This window comes from Pristiophorus japonicus, chromosome 7 (genome assembly GCF_044704955.1).
Source record: "Pristiophorus japonicus isolate sPriJap1 chromosome 7, sPriJap1.hap1, whole genome shotgun sequence".
NCBI classification, from domain to species: domain Eukaryota; kingdom Metazoa; phylum Chordata; class Chondrichthyes; family Pristiophoridae; genus Pristiophorus; species Pristiophorus japonicus.
Genome location: NC_091983.1, coordinates 192997953 through 193012231, shown reverse-complemented (window position 1 = coordinate 193012231; position 14279 = coordinate 192997953). Strand labels below are relative to the sequence as shown.

General features: G+C 44.8%; 1 protein-coding gene and 1 long non-coding RNA gene across 4 annotated transcripts in view; one reads left to right on the top strand and one right to left on the bottom strand.

The window, feature by feature from the left end:
- Positions 1-14279, bottom strand: part of afg1lb (AFG1 like ATPase b) — a 206567-nt gene that overhangs the window by 3406 nt on the left and 188882 nt on the right. For all 3 annotated transcript variants that reach the window (XM_070885646.1, XM_070885647.1, XM_070885645.1), the window contains exons 11-12: positions 4337-4477; positions 296-409 (exon numbers count right to left, since the gene is read on the bottom strand). In XM_070885646.1, coding sequence (XP_070741747.1) covers positions 296-409; positions 4337-4477 — 255 coding nt within the window. The remainder of the gene's footprint in view (positions 1-295; positions 410-4336; positions 4478-14279) is intronic.
- The window catches only part of LOC139267391 (uncharacterized), a 78767-nt gene that overhangs the window by 49607 nt on the left and 14881 nt on the right, over positions 1-14279 (top strand). The window lies entirely within an intron of this gene.

Below are 14279 nucleotides of genomic sequence, written 5' to 3'. Positions count from 1 at the left end.
GGATATTGAACCATGATTGAAAATACTGAAATAACTATTTTTAAAATAAATAGAATGAATCAATATTCAAAGTCTATTGTGTGACATGACAGCCAGCATTCTCTATTTACTAAGTAATTCAGTTATGATTCATAAGTGGATTTTACTACTCTACAAGACTCTGGAGCAGGGACACGGTGTTTACAGAGTACCAGGGTGTGATTCCGGCCTCCTCAGTGACACAAGTGTGCCTGTTCACCTTAGCGGTGGTGCATAGAGATCCTAGAGAGGGAAAAATAAAAACCACAGTACTCACATGATTCAATCCTAGGTCATCTATGAAGACTCTGGCATCGTCCTCCTCACTGTCGTGATCCTTCTGAACAAACATGTTCTCCAACGACATCGCAGCCAAGCAAATAACCCTGACCTTTAAGATGTAGGGAAAAAAAGCATGTTTTATAACTCAATAAAACTAGAAAGTTTTCATTAGATTTTAAAACAGGCTTTATTAAAAAAATGTAAATGGTGAATGGTCCGATTGATAATGACATGTAAATGATCTGTTCTCCATAAGCAAGTCTTTTTTTCATCAGGAATTCATAATGAAACATTAGTAAGATGTTTGCTGTTGTAAATTTTTGAATTTAGAAATGCGAGTGTATACCTATCAGGAAAGGGTGAACAGGCTTGGTCTCTTGACCTAATAGAGGTTTTTAAAATTGTGAAAGGTGTTGACAGAGTAGATAGAGAGAGTGTGTTTCCACTTGTGGGGAGAGTAGAATTAGAGGCCATCAATATAAGATAGTCACCAAGAAATCAAACAGGGAATTCAGAAAGAAACTTCTTTACCCAGTGAGTGGTGAGAATGTGGAACTCACTACCACAGGGAGTGGTTGAAGCGAATATTATAGATGCATTTAAAGGGCAGTTAGATAAGCATGAGGGAGAAGGGAATAGAGGGTTATGCTGAAAGATTTAGATAAGGAAAGACGGGAGGAGGCTCGAGTAGAGCATAAACGTCGGAATGGACTGGTTGGGCCGAATGGCCTGTTTCTGTGCCGTATATCCTATGTATGTCTGTCATTTATTTTGTTCTCTTATGTCTTGGCTTCCAAAAGTAGTGACTCATATTGGAATATATGTAAGATATAAATGTGGTTTCACGTGCACCTGCGGCCCTACGTAGCCATTCTTTGTGCGTGAAGCAGGACTGTCAATGTCAGCAGACTATTTGACCAAGGGAGTAATGATGGCTGCCATGCTCCACCTCAGTCAACAAGCTCCCCGCTGGAGTGGAACTAAACTACAGAACCAGTGGGAAGCTGTTTAACTTATGCCGCCTCCAGGCCAGGTCCAAGATCACCCCAACCTCTGTCGTTGAGCTGCAGTACACGGACGACGCCTGCATCTGCGCACATTCTGAGGCTGAGCTCCAGGATATAGTCGATGTATTCACCGAGGCATATGAAACCATGGGCCTTGCTCTTAACATCCGTAAGACAAAGGTCCTCCACCAGCCTGTCCTTGCCACACAGCACTGCCCCCCAGTCATCAAGATTCATGGCGCGGCCCTCAACAACGTGGACCACTTCCCATACCTCAGGAGCCTTTTATCAACAAAGGCAGATTATAGATGTGGAGATTCAACATCACCTCCAGTGTGCCAGTGCAGCCTTTGGTCGCCTGAGGAAGACCAGGCCCTCAAATCTACCACCAAGCTCATGGTCTACAAGACTGTAGTAATACCTGCCCTCCAGTATGGATCAGAGGCATGGACGATGTACAGAAGACACCTCAAGTCGCTGGAGATATATCAGTGTCCTCGACCAGGCTAACATCCCCAGTATTGAAGCACTGACCACACTCGATCAGCTTCGCTGGGCAGGCCACACAGTTCGCATGCCAGACACGAGGCTCCTTAAGCAATTGCTCTATGCGGATCTCCTTCGCAGCAAACGAGCCAAAGGTGGGCAGCGGAAATGTTACAAGGACACCCTCAAAGCCTCCCTGGTAAAGTGCGACATCACCACTGACACCTGGGAGTCCCTGGCCAAGGACCGCCCTAGGAAGAGAAAATGCATCGAATCTCAACGCCGCGAGCGTGAAGAGGTCAGGCTCAGGCAGCGGAAGGAGCGTGCAGCAAATCAGTCCCACCCCCTCCGCCCTTCCCCCGACGAATATCTGTCCCACCTGTGACAGGGTCTGTGGTTCTCGTATTGGACTGTTCAGCCACCAAAGGACTTACTTTAGGAGTGGAAGCAAGTCTTCCTCGATTCCGAGGGACTGCCTACGATGATGATGAATGATGGAGTAATGCTTTTTCAGGTGGAACAAGTAACAATAGTTTCAATTTTTGCGATCAGTTATATTATATAATAGCCACCTGAAAATGTGTTAGAAGGCTGGACAGCACTCAAGGGGTTTAAATAAAAGTCATAAAGTGCAAGAACAATACTTGAATGATAAAATATGACACTTGGAAGGTGTAGCACATCCTTGCATACATTTCGAGCTGTACAGACAGGCTGTTAGCGAGCTGTCCTGCTCACATTTTACCGTCGGAGTTAGCTCTTTGCATTTCCGAGTGTTAAGGATTGTAACTGACCAGACCGAATCCTGTCCTCACTCAGCTCCCACACACAGATACTCTTCAGAAGAATCAGTTGGGTTGTGATTAAAAGCAGGAACAAGGGCTGGAAATTCCTCTCCCTAACCCAGAAATGCTGAACACACCCACTGCCAGAGGTCAGGCCTGGCACCTGTGTGAGGCAGTGTGGTCAATTTAATTGTAATAAAAGATATTGCAACATTTACATTGTTTTATATTGTTATTAACTTCAACTAACTGTAATTTAGTGTATTAAAATAACATAATCATAGTCAAAAAGGCTCAGTGGGTAAATACACAGGCCAGGAAGGTACCACATTAAATCCCGTTAATCTTTCTCAGTGCTGAGTTAGAGGCTCTCAACCAGGGGCATATAACTTATACATGGATAAACTGCTATCCAATGAACTCTGCCCGAAACTACACGAGTATGGATGATGCATGAAGTTAAGATCGGGCTACAAAATGATGTCCCCCATTGTTAAATAGCCCATAAACACTCGCTATCTTGATTCTTACATGAAAAATAGGTGAAGTACAACTCCTACCAGAGTCTTGCATCCTTTGCTGTTCCTTAACTCTGCCCATACTGTTTCCATTACCCGATCACCCTCACTGAACTACTTTGCAGTAATTGTGTCTTTTATCAATATTGCTACTTCCCTTCCATTCCCAATTTCCCTGTTCTTCCTAAAGATCCTATAGACAGAAATATTTAGCACCCAATCATGCTCAAGTTGTAGCAAGATCTCTGGCTATTAGATCAGACCCTGTAAGCTGAATTTGTGCTTCTAATGCACTAGTTTTATTTCCATTGCTACAGGTTTGTGTGTTGAGAACACTTATCTGAGCAACTGTCCTCAACCTGCTCATATTTCCCACTGATCAATTAACAATGATATCAAAAGAAAATTTGGAGAACGTTCAGGAATAATATACAGAATTAGGAGAAACATAAAAGATAAGATAAATTAAAACAAGAATAGAGAGACCCAGGGCGTTATCTTTGAAGATGGCAGGACAGGTTAACAAAGCAATTAATAAGGCATGTGGGATCCAGGACTTTATAAATAAAGGCAGAAAGTACAAAAGCAAGGAAGTTATGCTAAATCTATATAAAACATTAGTTCAGCCCCAGCTTTGTGTCCAATTCTGGGCGCTGCACTTCAAGAAGGACTTGAAGGCTTTGGAGAGGGTACAGTAGAGATTTACGAGAATGGTTCCAGGGATGAAGGGTTATGTGGATAGACTGGAAAAGCTGGGGTTGTTTTCCTTAGAGCAGAGAAGGCCAAGACGAGATTTGAAAGAGGTATTTAAAATCATGAAGGGTCGAGATGAAGTAAATAACGAGAATCTGTTTCCAATGGCTGAAGGGTTAATAACCAGAGGGCACAGATTTAAGGCGATTGGTAAAAGATCCAGAGACGACATGAAGAAAAACTTTTTTTCACGCAACAAGTGTTTGGAATGCACTGCCAGATGGGGTGGTGGAGGCAGATTGAATAGTGGCTTTCAAAAGGGAATCGGATAAATACTTGAAGGAGAAAAAGTTGCAGGGACATGGGGAAAGAGTGGGCCGCATGGCCACCTTCTGTGCTGTACTACTCTATGATTCTATGAAATGTTAAAAGTAACTAAGAAACGTAACTTTAAAACTAAATCTTGAGCATAGCTTTAGGAGAAAAGATCTAGTTAATTTTGATGTTTCACCGAAGGAGTTTCCAGTGTGATCTAATTAAATCCAACCTTGTGATCGTAAAAGGCATCGATAAGAGTGATGAAGCGTCGTGCTTGTGTCTTCTTTGCCAAAGTCAGCATTGGTATGTTCCGGATAAATACAGTGTCAAAATATTTAGCCATTTCCAGGTAGTCACTTGCTCCAAGGGGCTGCAATTTAAAAACAGAGCCATGTTATGATATGCTTGTTTGTCACGGCTATAATATAGTGCTTTTATTTTAAGCTTTATCCCCACTACATGAACAGTTCTTTCTTTTTTTTATTGATTATGCCAATAAAGGTGAGAAATGGAACACTATGGTTCCCACCATCTGCCCCGGTACTATACCGGATCTGGGCGTGTCTTGATGCTTCTATTCTGCATTAACCTCAATGTCATTGCACCAGTATATATTTTTCTATTTCCCCACAGCAGCCATCCCCTTGTGCCTCACCGAGTGAGATTTTCAACTGAAGAATAATTTGTGCTGATTTGTCAAAATTTTTTGCTTTGGACCCAGTTACCAACCCTCCAGCATTGTCCTGGAGTCTCTAGTAATTAAAGTTTAATGTTCTTATTGATATCCTGGGCACTGCTGCGAGCAACCCTGGAGAAAATAATAGAGGTACAAAATGTTTTTTCTTCATTTTCACGTATTAGTTATAAAAACATTGTACATATTGGCAAAAAAAGGCTGTTTGACTGGGTGGGGTGGTTGGAGGTAGGAGCTCATGTGATGATCTCTCCAGTAATACGTCCAATCAGAGTCAAACTGATTGGGAACGAGATTGAAACTGCCCAAACTTATTTCAATTGGGGCCGTTATAGCCAGCAGATTAAAAAAAATAGATTTTGGTCCCCAACAGTCTGAGCTGGACTCAAAACCACGTGCCAGGGTTGAAGGGACAGCGCCCCTTCCACTTCTGAATTCTGCATCTCAGCAGAGACAAGAAACTTCCTCAGGAGGACAAGAAGTAAAATACTGCAGATGTTGGAAATCTGAAACTACAACATAAAGTGTTGGAAACACTCAGCAAGGCCAGCACAAATGTGGAGAGAAGTGACAAGTTTCTGGCAAAACCTTCCATCAGAACTAAAAGATATTACAGATGAACAGCTTATAAGAAGGATCAGGGCGAGGGGAAATAACAAAAGAATGAGCTGTAAAGTGATCAGGTGGATAACAGGAGATGACCGACAGAAGTGACAGCGCAAGACAAAAGGAGGCAGGACAAGAGAAATGAAATACGTATACGAGACTCAGAATGTGTGGTTAGTTAAACTTCCTCGGTAGAGTGGGGGTGGAGGGGGCGTTGGGGATGGCAAGTCAACTCAAGATGCTCTGCATCATAATGGTTAATAACACAACTGAATTGGCTGATGCTGTCTGACAATCATCTTAAATTGGCATGGGGGCACAAAGCAAAAAATAAATTGCTGACAATTTAATATAGTTTACTTAAGATGACAAAAAAGAGTGTTCGAATTTCAGAAAGCTCACAACATACCACAAAATTGTTAAATTCCACACAGATCAATAATACCAAAATATATAAAATATTTAATACAGGGTAGTACAATCAAATCTTCCATGGTGTGCTACTGGTATTCTGAAGCATTATTGTGATCTTTAGCTGCTGAAATGGAACTGTACTTAATCGGCCTATACCTTTAAGGCCACTGCTCAAATGATCCCCGTGAGGAAATGGTCTGACTAGACAAATCTAGGGAACTAACTTAAAAAAAAAAAAGTTCTTGGGGTGTGGCATCACTGGAAAGGTGGTATTTATTGTACATCCCTACTTGCCCTGATTAATAGTCTCATATGCGCTGGACTGGGTAGGGGTGGCAGGTTCCTGTCCCGGAGTCATTTGGGTTCTTATGATTATCCAGCAGCTTTCATTATCATTTTCTGGTGCTAGCTCACAAGTTACTGAATTTATTGAATTCAATTGCACAATTTGCATTGGATTTGAAGACAACCTCTAGGTTGCTAGTCCAGTACTGTAGTCGATAAGCTGTATACTCGAGAGGTCAGTCAGAGGTCAATTATAAAGGGTTGACTCTAGGGCAGGAGAACCTGGCATGAAATAGTTGTGTTTTGTTAAACAAGACTATTTTGCATCTGTGATAAAGTGTGACATTTTCAAGTGTGATCTCTGCAGTGGGTGGGATGTCCCAGTACTGGATGCAAGACTACATGGGGAGTTTCCCTTGGCATTGATGACAGTAAGTCAAAGATGGCAATACTGGGGAAACGGGTTGGGTCATGTCATTTGGTAGCATTGGAAGAATGGCTGAGTGGTCTGGAAGCAGCGAGATGAATGGCAGGATGTGACTGTAGTAGGTGAATGCTCTGGGGGTCTGGGAGCACATGAGAAGGCATGTCAGCAGCCTAGGAGAAGTGAAAGATGGATGATAGGGCTTGCAAGCAGTAGACAGAATGCTGGGCTCATGGAGCATTGGGTAGGGGTTGAGAGGGTGTGGAATTAATGGGGCAGGGCGCGAGGGCTTGGAACTGTGGGTGGGGAGGGTGGTCTTGAAAGCAGGGAGGGAGGTGGTCCTGTGATTTGGAGGTACCGGAGAGGAAGTGGTCAGCAATTTACAACCAAAAACTCATAGCAGGCTTTACCAAAATTAATTAAAGATAATGAGCCTTTGGCAGGGTGGCAAGTTAAAAATACAGGCTGATGGAAGTTAAAATGAATTAAATAAATCAGCCATTAACTTGGCAGAACGGGCTTTCTGCAAAATAATTTTAAAAATCGCTGAGGGAGAACAGGCTTTCCCCACAATTAAAGTAAATTAGTCTGGGGGCATGGGGGGACAGCACAGCTCTTCCAAATTAATTTAATCAGTCCTCAGTGGGCTAGAGGCATTTTAAAACACCAGGTCCCTGCCACATTAAGCCGATAGGCATCTCCCGAGTAAAGGAGTTAAATAAAATCGGTCTTCGGACTCAGGGAATAGGTTTTACCCAAATTAATTAAATAAAAACAACCTTCTGTGGGATTGGAAGAGGGCATGCGTTGAATTAATTAATTAAATAAATGGAGGCCCAATCAGAAGAAACCAGAAGTAAAATAAAAATTAAAAGTTAAACTAATGAGTTAATTAGATAAATGAATGTTGGAAACAGAAGCTGAAAGTTTCAATTTATGAAGAATTACAAAATGGCTTCGTTGGTGGCAGGAACGCTGGTGGAGGATGGAGCTGTGAGATGGAGTTAGAATAAAGGGCATCTTGCTTTAGGAAGGATGTGAAGGCCAGGGATAGGGTGCTTAAGAGATTCAAGGGATGAGATGTTTTAGTTATGAGAGACTGGAGAAACCAGAGCTCTTTTCATTAGAACAAAGAAGGTAAAAATGAGGTCTGATAGAAGTGTTCATAATTACCAGGGTAAATCAGGAAAATACTATTTCCACTAGTTGGTGACTCAGTAATTAGAGGTCATAAATTTAAGATTGTCACCAAAAGAACAAAAGGAGAGGTTAGGAGAAATTCTCTTAACACAGAGGGTTGGTAGAACATGGAATACTCAACCAGAAACAATAGTGGAAAAATAATTCACAATAGTTTTTAAAAGGGAACTGGAAAGAAAGGATATGGGGAAAGGCAAGGGACTAAGTGGAGAGCTTTTTCAGAGAGCTAATAAAGGTACAATAAACTCCATCTGCACTGCAAAATTCTATGATTCAAAGACAAATGGAGGCCTTGGTCACATGGGCAGAATAGGTGAATTAAGATTGAGCATATGAAAAAAAGCTATGAAGAAACTAATAAAAGCATAAAAAACAAACTTTTTGTAAAGTGACAAAGAGCTGTGACATCCAGGCACGTTGAATGTAGGCATAATACAAAATCATGACTAGAATAGTCTGAAATGGACAGAAAAGCTGACATGATATGCAAAACTTTGAATATATTACAGATAATAATAGATATGGCAAATCCAAAATATTACTTGGAAGTAAGTGGGAAAGCAGAATCAGAGGAGATAGATTTAAATTAGTGAAAGTTAAGTTTAAAACAGTTTATTTTAGAGAACGTTTCCTCAAAAAGGTGCAATGTATCAGGAAGGATGGCAGAGGCAAAAGCATTGGGGCACTCAAAAAATGCATTCGGATACTAAAACGGGAGATCTAGGGTATTAAAATTGATGACATTCACTGAGCGTAATAGCATTTTCTCATCCTTGACTTTGAACTCATTCTAAATTCCCAATCAAATCTGGTGAACTGCTAAATACCAAATCCCCTGCTGCACATGTTAGAAAAAGAAGGAAAAAGACTTACATTTATATAGTGGCTTTCATGACCTCAGGATATCCCAAAGCGCTTTACAGCCAATGAAGTACTTTTGAAGTGTTATGTAGGAAACGCGGCAGCCAATTGCGCACAGCAAGCTCCCACAAATAGCAATGCGATAGTGACCAGTTAATCTGTTGTGTTGATTGAGGGATAAATATTGGCTAGGATATCGGGGATAACTCTCCTGCTCTTCTTTGAAATAGTGCCATGGGATCTGTTACGTCCAGCTGAGAGAGCAGTTTAAAGTCTCATCCGAAAGATGGCACCTGTGACAGTGCAGTACTCCCTCAGCACTGCACTGGAGTGTCAACCGAGATTTTGTGCTCAAATCTCTGGAGTGGGACTTGAACCTACAACCTTCTGACTCAGAGGCAAGAGTGCTATCCACTGAGCCACAGCTGACAGTTAGAAGAAATTATCATTTATAACCTGTAAAAAAATTGTTGTACTTAAACTTACTTGATTATTGTATCATGACTCCCTGCAGTTTCTTTTATTTCCCACATTACAACAGTGACCACAGTCCAAAAGTACTTCATTGGTTGTAAAGCGCTTTGAGACGTCCGGTGGTCATGAAAAGCGCTATATAAATGGAAGTAACTAACTAACTCAGTCCGTCAGTAACTAACTCAGTAACTAACAAAGTTCAGTCAGTCAGTCAGTCACTAACTAACTAAATCAGTCAGTAACTAACTAACTGTCAGTCAGTGGGTCGGTCAGTCTTTCTTTCTATTTGCCTATCATTGGGGCCAAGTTTCGGCCTGAGTTGCTCCTGTTTTTTTGGAGCAACTGGTTTAGAATGAAGTATCTTAGAAATTTGAATTCTCGGCATTTAATTTGCTCCAGTTCTAGTCAGTTAGAACAGTTTCACATTGGAACAGAATTTTTTTTTCAAAAGGGGGTGTGTCCGGCCATTTACGCCTGTTTTCAAAGTTTAGGCAGTGAAAACTTACTCCAAACTAACTTAGAATGGAGTAAGTGAAGATTTTTGTATGTTCGAAAAAACCTTGTCTACACTTTAGAAAATCAGGCGTAGGTTACAAATTTGGTGTAGGAAATGGGGGGGGGGGGGGGTGGGGGGATTTAAAGGGAAGTTTACAAACATTAAACACTTCAGTTTTACAAATAAAGAGCCATCATCAATAAATGATAAATACACCAATAAATCAACAAATAAATCAATCAAAAAAAATTAATAAAAAATAAAAATTTAAAATATCAATAAATAAAACATTTTCTACTTACCGACTGCAGCACCGGGAGTCCTCCAACAACGTGCTGAGATGGCCCCCCCCAGTGTGTCTCTGTCAGTGTCTCTATCTGTCTGTCTGTGTGTGTCTCTCACTCCCTGTCTGTGTTTCTGACAGCGAGGGTAGGGGGAGAAGTGGGGTGGGGGGGAGGGGGAGAAGGGGGGTGGGGGGGGAGGAGGAGGGGTGGGAGAAGGGGGTTGGGGGTGGGAGGAGGAGAGGAGGGGAGGGGGGTTGGGGGTGGGAGGAGGAGAGGAGGGGAGGGGCGAGGGGGGAGGAGGAGGGGTGGGAGGGGGGTTGGGGGTGGGAGGAGGAGAGGAGGGGTGAAGAGAAGGGGGAGAAGAGGGGAAGAAGGGGGGAGGGGAGAGAGGAGGGACGGAGGGAAGGAGAGAAGAGGGAGGGAGGGAGGGAAGGAGAAAGGAGGGAGGGAGGGAAAGAGAGAGGAGGGAGGGAGGGAAGGAGAGAGGAGGGAGGGAGGGAAGGAGAGGAGGGAGGGAGGGAAGGAGAGGAGTGAGGGAGGGAAGGAAGGAGAGGAGGGAGGGAAGGAGAGAGGAGGGAGGGAAGGAGAGAGGGAAGGAGAGAGGAGGGAGGAAGGGAAGGAGAGAGGAGGGAGGGAGGGAAGGAGAGAGGAGGGAGGGAAGGAGAGAGGAGGGAGGGAAGGAGAGAGGGGGGGGAAGGGAGAGAAGGAGGCTGAACGGCTGGGCCCAAGACCTCGGGCTGGATTTACAGGTAGGAGGCGTCGGGTCTCGGGGGGGGTCGCAGAGAGTGAGTCACGGAGGTCTGGGGGGGAGTTGCGGAGGTCCGGGGGGTGGGGGGGGGGGGGGGGAAGAGAGCGCGGGGGTCAGGTTCGGGTGGGAGGGGCCTTATTCACGCAGCCCCAATGAGGCCATTCGGCCAGGGCTAGGGGCTGTGTGCTTCAGGCCCCTCCCACAGTTTTGGGCACCTGGAGCTATTGCACATGCGCGCCCACTGTAGCACACATGTGCAGAGGTCCCGGCACTGTTTTCAGTGCAGGGACCTGGCTCCGCCCCCAACAGCTCGTGCTGCGCCGCGCCCGGCTCCAGAGGCCCTGCAGGAAGCCGGAGAATAGGTAAGTTTTTTTTAGGCGCACTTTCTGGCACGACAAATAGGTGTCCAGGTCGGCGCGGCCCGAAACTTGGGCCCTATATTACTATCTACTTTCACTTTGAACTGGCAGTCGACAGCAGAGCAGATATAAATATTACTTTGCTATCTTTATTACGATTTCTACCCGTACTGTTTCTACTTTATTCCCTACTGCTACAACATCTACCTTCTCAATGCAATGCCACTCCCCACTTAGCTTAATGGGTCTTTATGAAACCTTCTATATCCTCTTAGGAGATTTCTTTTCCATCTTCTCCCCTCAGCCAGGTTTCTGATATCTCATAATACTTAGCAAGGATCATACACTTCTAATTCCAATAATTTATTCTAGATGCCCTTTGCATTAGTAGAGAACAACAAAAACTTGTATTTTATATAGCGCCTTTAACGTAGCGAAACGTGCCAAGGTGCTTCACAGGAGTATAATGAGACAAAAAATTTGACACTGAGCTACATGAGGAGAAATTAGGACAGGTGACCAAAAGCTTGGTCAAAGAGGTAGGTTTTAAGGAGTGTCTTGAAGGAGGAAAGAGAGATAGAGAGGCGGAGAGGTTTAGGAAGGACGTTTCAGAGCTTAGTGCCAAGGCAACAGAAGGCACGGCCACCAATGATTGATTGTAATCAGAGATGTTCAAGAGGGCAGAATTAGAGGAGCGCAGACATCTCGGGGGGTTGTGGGGCTGGAGGAGATTACAGAGATAGGGAGGGGCAAGGCCATGGAGGGATTTGAAAGTAAGGATGAGAATTTTGAAATCGAGGCAGTGCTCAACCGGGAGCCAATGTAGGTCAGTGAGCACAGGGATGATGGGCGAGCAGGACTTGGTGCGAGTTAGGACACGGGCAGCCGAATTTTGGATCATCTGTAATTTACACAGGGTAGAATGTGGGAGGTCAGCCAGGAGTGCGTTGGAATAGTGGCTGTGGAGCTCCTCCCAGAGTCACAATGTGGATTCCGTCCACTCCGTAGTACAAGGACATGATCTTTACGGCGCAGCAAGAGAAATGCAGGGAACAGCACCAACCCTTGTACATGGCCTTCTTTGACCTTACAAAAGTCTTTGACACTGTTAACCGCGAGGGACTATGGAGCATCCTCCTCCTTTTCAGCTGCCCCCAAAAGTTTGTCGCCATCCTTTGCCTGCTCCACGACGACATGCAAGCTGTGATTCTGACCAACGGATCCACCACATACCCAATCCACATCCGGACCGGGGTCAAGCAGGGCTGCGTCATCGCGCCAACCCTCTTCTCAATCTTCCTCACTGCAATGCTCCACTTCACACTCAACAAGCTCCCCGCTGGAGTGGAACTAAACTACAGAACCAGTGGGAACCTGTTCAACCTTCATTGCCTCCAGGCCAGATCCAAGACCGTCCCATCCTCTCGTTGAGCTACAGTACGCGGACAACGCTTGCGTCTGCACACATTCAAAGGCTGAACTCCAAGTCGTAGTCAACATCTTCACTGAGGCGTACGAAAGCATGGGCCTTACACTAAACGTAAGACAAAGGTCCTCCACCAATAGGACCCCACCACACAGCAATCTGTCCCCCAGTTATCAAGATTCATGACGTGGCCCTGGATAACATGGACCACTTTCCATACCTCAGGAGCCTATTATCAGCAAGGGCAGACATCGACGACGAGGTTCAACACCACCCCCACTGCGCCAGCGCAGCCTTCGGCCGCCTGAGGAAGAGAGTGTTCGAAGATCAGGCCCTCAAATCTGGCACCAAGATTATGGTCTATAGGGCTGTAGTTATACCCATCCTCCTGTATGGCTCAGAGACGTGGACCATATACAGTCGACACCTAAAATTGCTAGAGAAATACCACCAACGATGTCTCCACAAGATCCTGCAAATCCCGTGGGAGGACAGACATATCAATGTTAGTGTTATGTATTTAACCCCCTGTAACCCGTATTACACTACCACCAGAGGGCCTACCTGTTGGAGTCCAAGGGATCCCAGCATCCCTTGGAAGCACGGTATATAAGCAGGCCACCCACGAGCTACCTGCACTCTGAAGTCTTATTAAAGGAGCTAAGGTCACACTTGCTCGTTGTATATCGTACTCGGTTTCATCCTTTATTATGAACGTATCAAATGGCGACAAGGTAACGAACAACCGCGCGAAAATGCAAAGAACAGTTGGTATCCTGGAGCAGTTCTCAGAAGGGGACGATTGGGAGGCCTTCGTGGAGAGACTCGACCAATACTTTGTGGCCAACGAGCTGGAAGGGGACGGGAATGCTGCCAAACGAAGGGCGATCCTCTTAACTGTCTGTGGGGCAACAACCTATGGCCTCATGAAGAATCTCCTAGCTCCAGCAAAACCAACAACTAAATCCTATGAAGAATTGTGTACGCTGGTCCGGGAGCACCTAAATCCTAAGAAAAGTGTTTTGATGGCAAGATATTGGTTCTACACGTGTCAACGGTCGGAGGTCCAGGAAGTGGCGAGCTATGTCGCCGAACTAAGGCACCTCGCAGGACATTGCGAATTTGAGGGATTCCTAGAACAAATGCTTAGACTTTTTTGTACTGGGCATTGGCCATGCGGTAATCCTTTGCAAATTGTTGACTGTTGAAATTCTGAATCTAAGTAAAGCCATAACGATAGCCCAGGCATTTATGTCCACGAGCGACAACACCAAACACATTTTGCAGAGTAAAGAAGTTTCGGCCAGTACTGTGCACAAAGTAACGTCGTTTTTGAGCAGGAATATACATGGCAGAACGTACACGCCGGCTGCTGCTGCACGACTTCAGATGACCCAGAGTCTGCCATCAATCGTTAATGCGAGGCAGTTAACACCTTGTTGGCGCTGTGGAGGTGATCATCGGCCCCATCAATGCCGCTTCAAGCACTATGCGTGCAACGGTTGCAGAACAATGGGACACCTCCAGCGATTGTGCAGGTGAGCTGCAAACCCTGCAAACCACCACGTTGCAGAAGAAGATCGATCCACTGTGGATCAGGCTGAATTGGAGACTCGTACCAAGGAAGCAGAAGTGTACGGGGTACACACTTTCACCACGAAATGTCCACCAATAATGTTGAAAGTTGAACTGAACGGAATTCCAGCATCTATGGAACTGGACACGGGTGCGAGTCAGTCCATAATGAGTAAAAAGGCCTTCGACAGGTCGTGGGGTAAAAAGGCACACAGGCCCAAGATCAGCCCCATTCACACCAAACTAAGGACTTACACCAAGGAATTAATCCCTGTAATTGGCAGTGCAGAAGTCAAAGTCTCCTATGATGGAGCAGTACATGAACT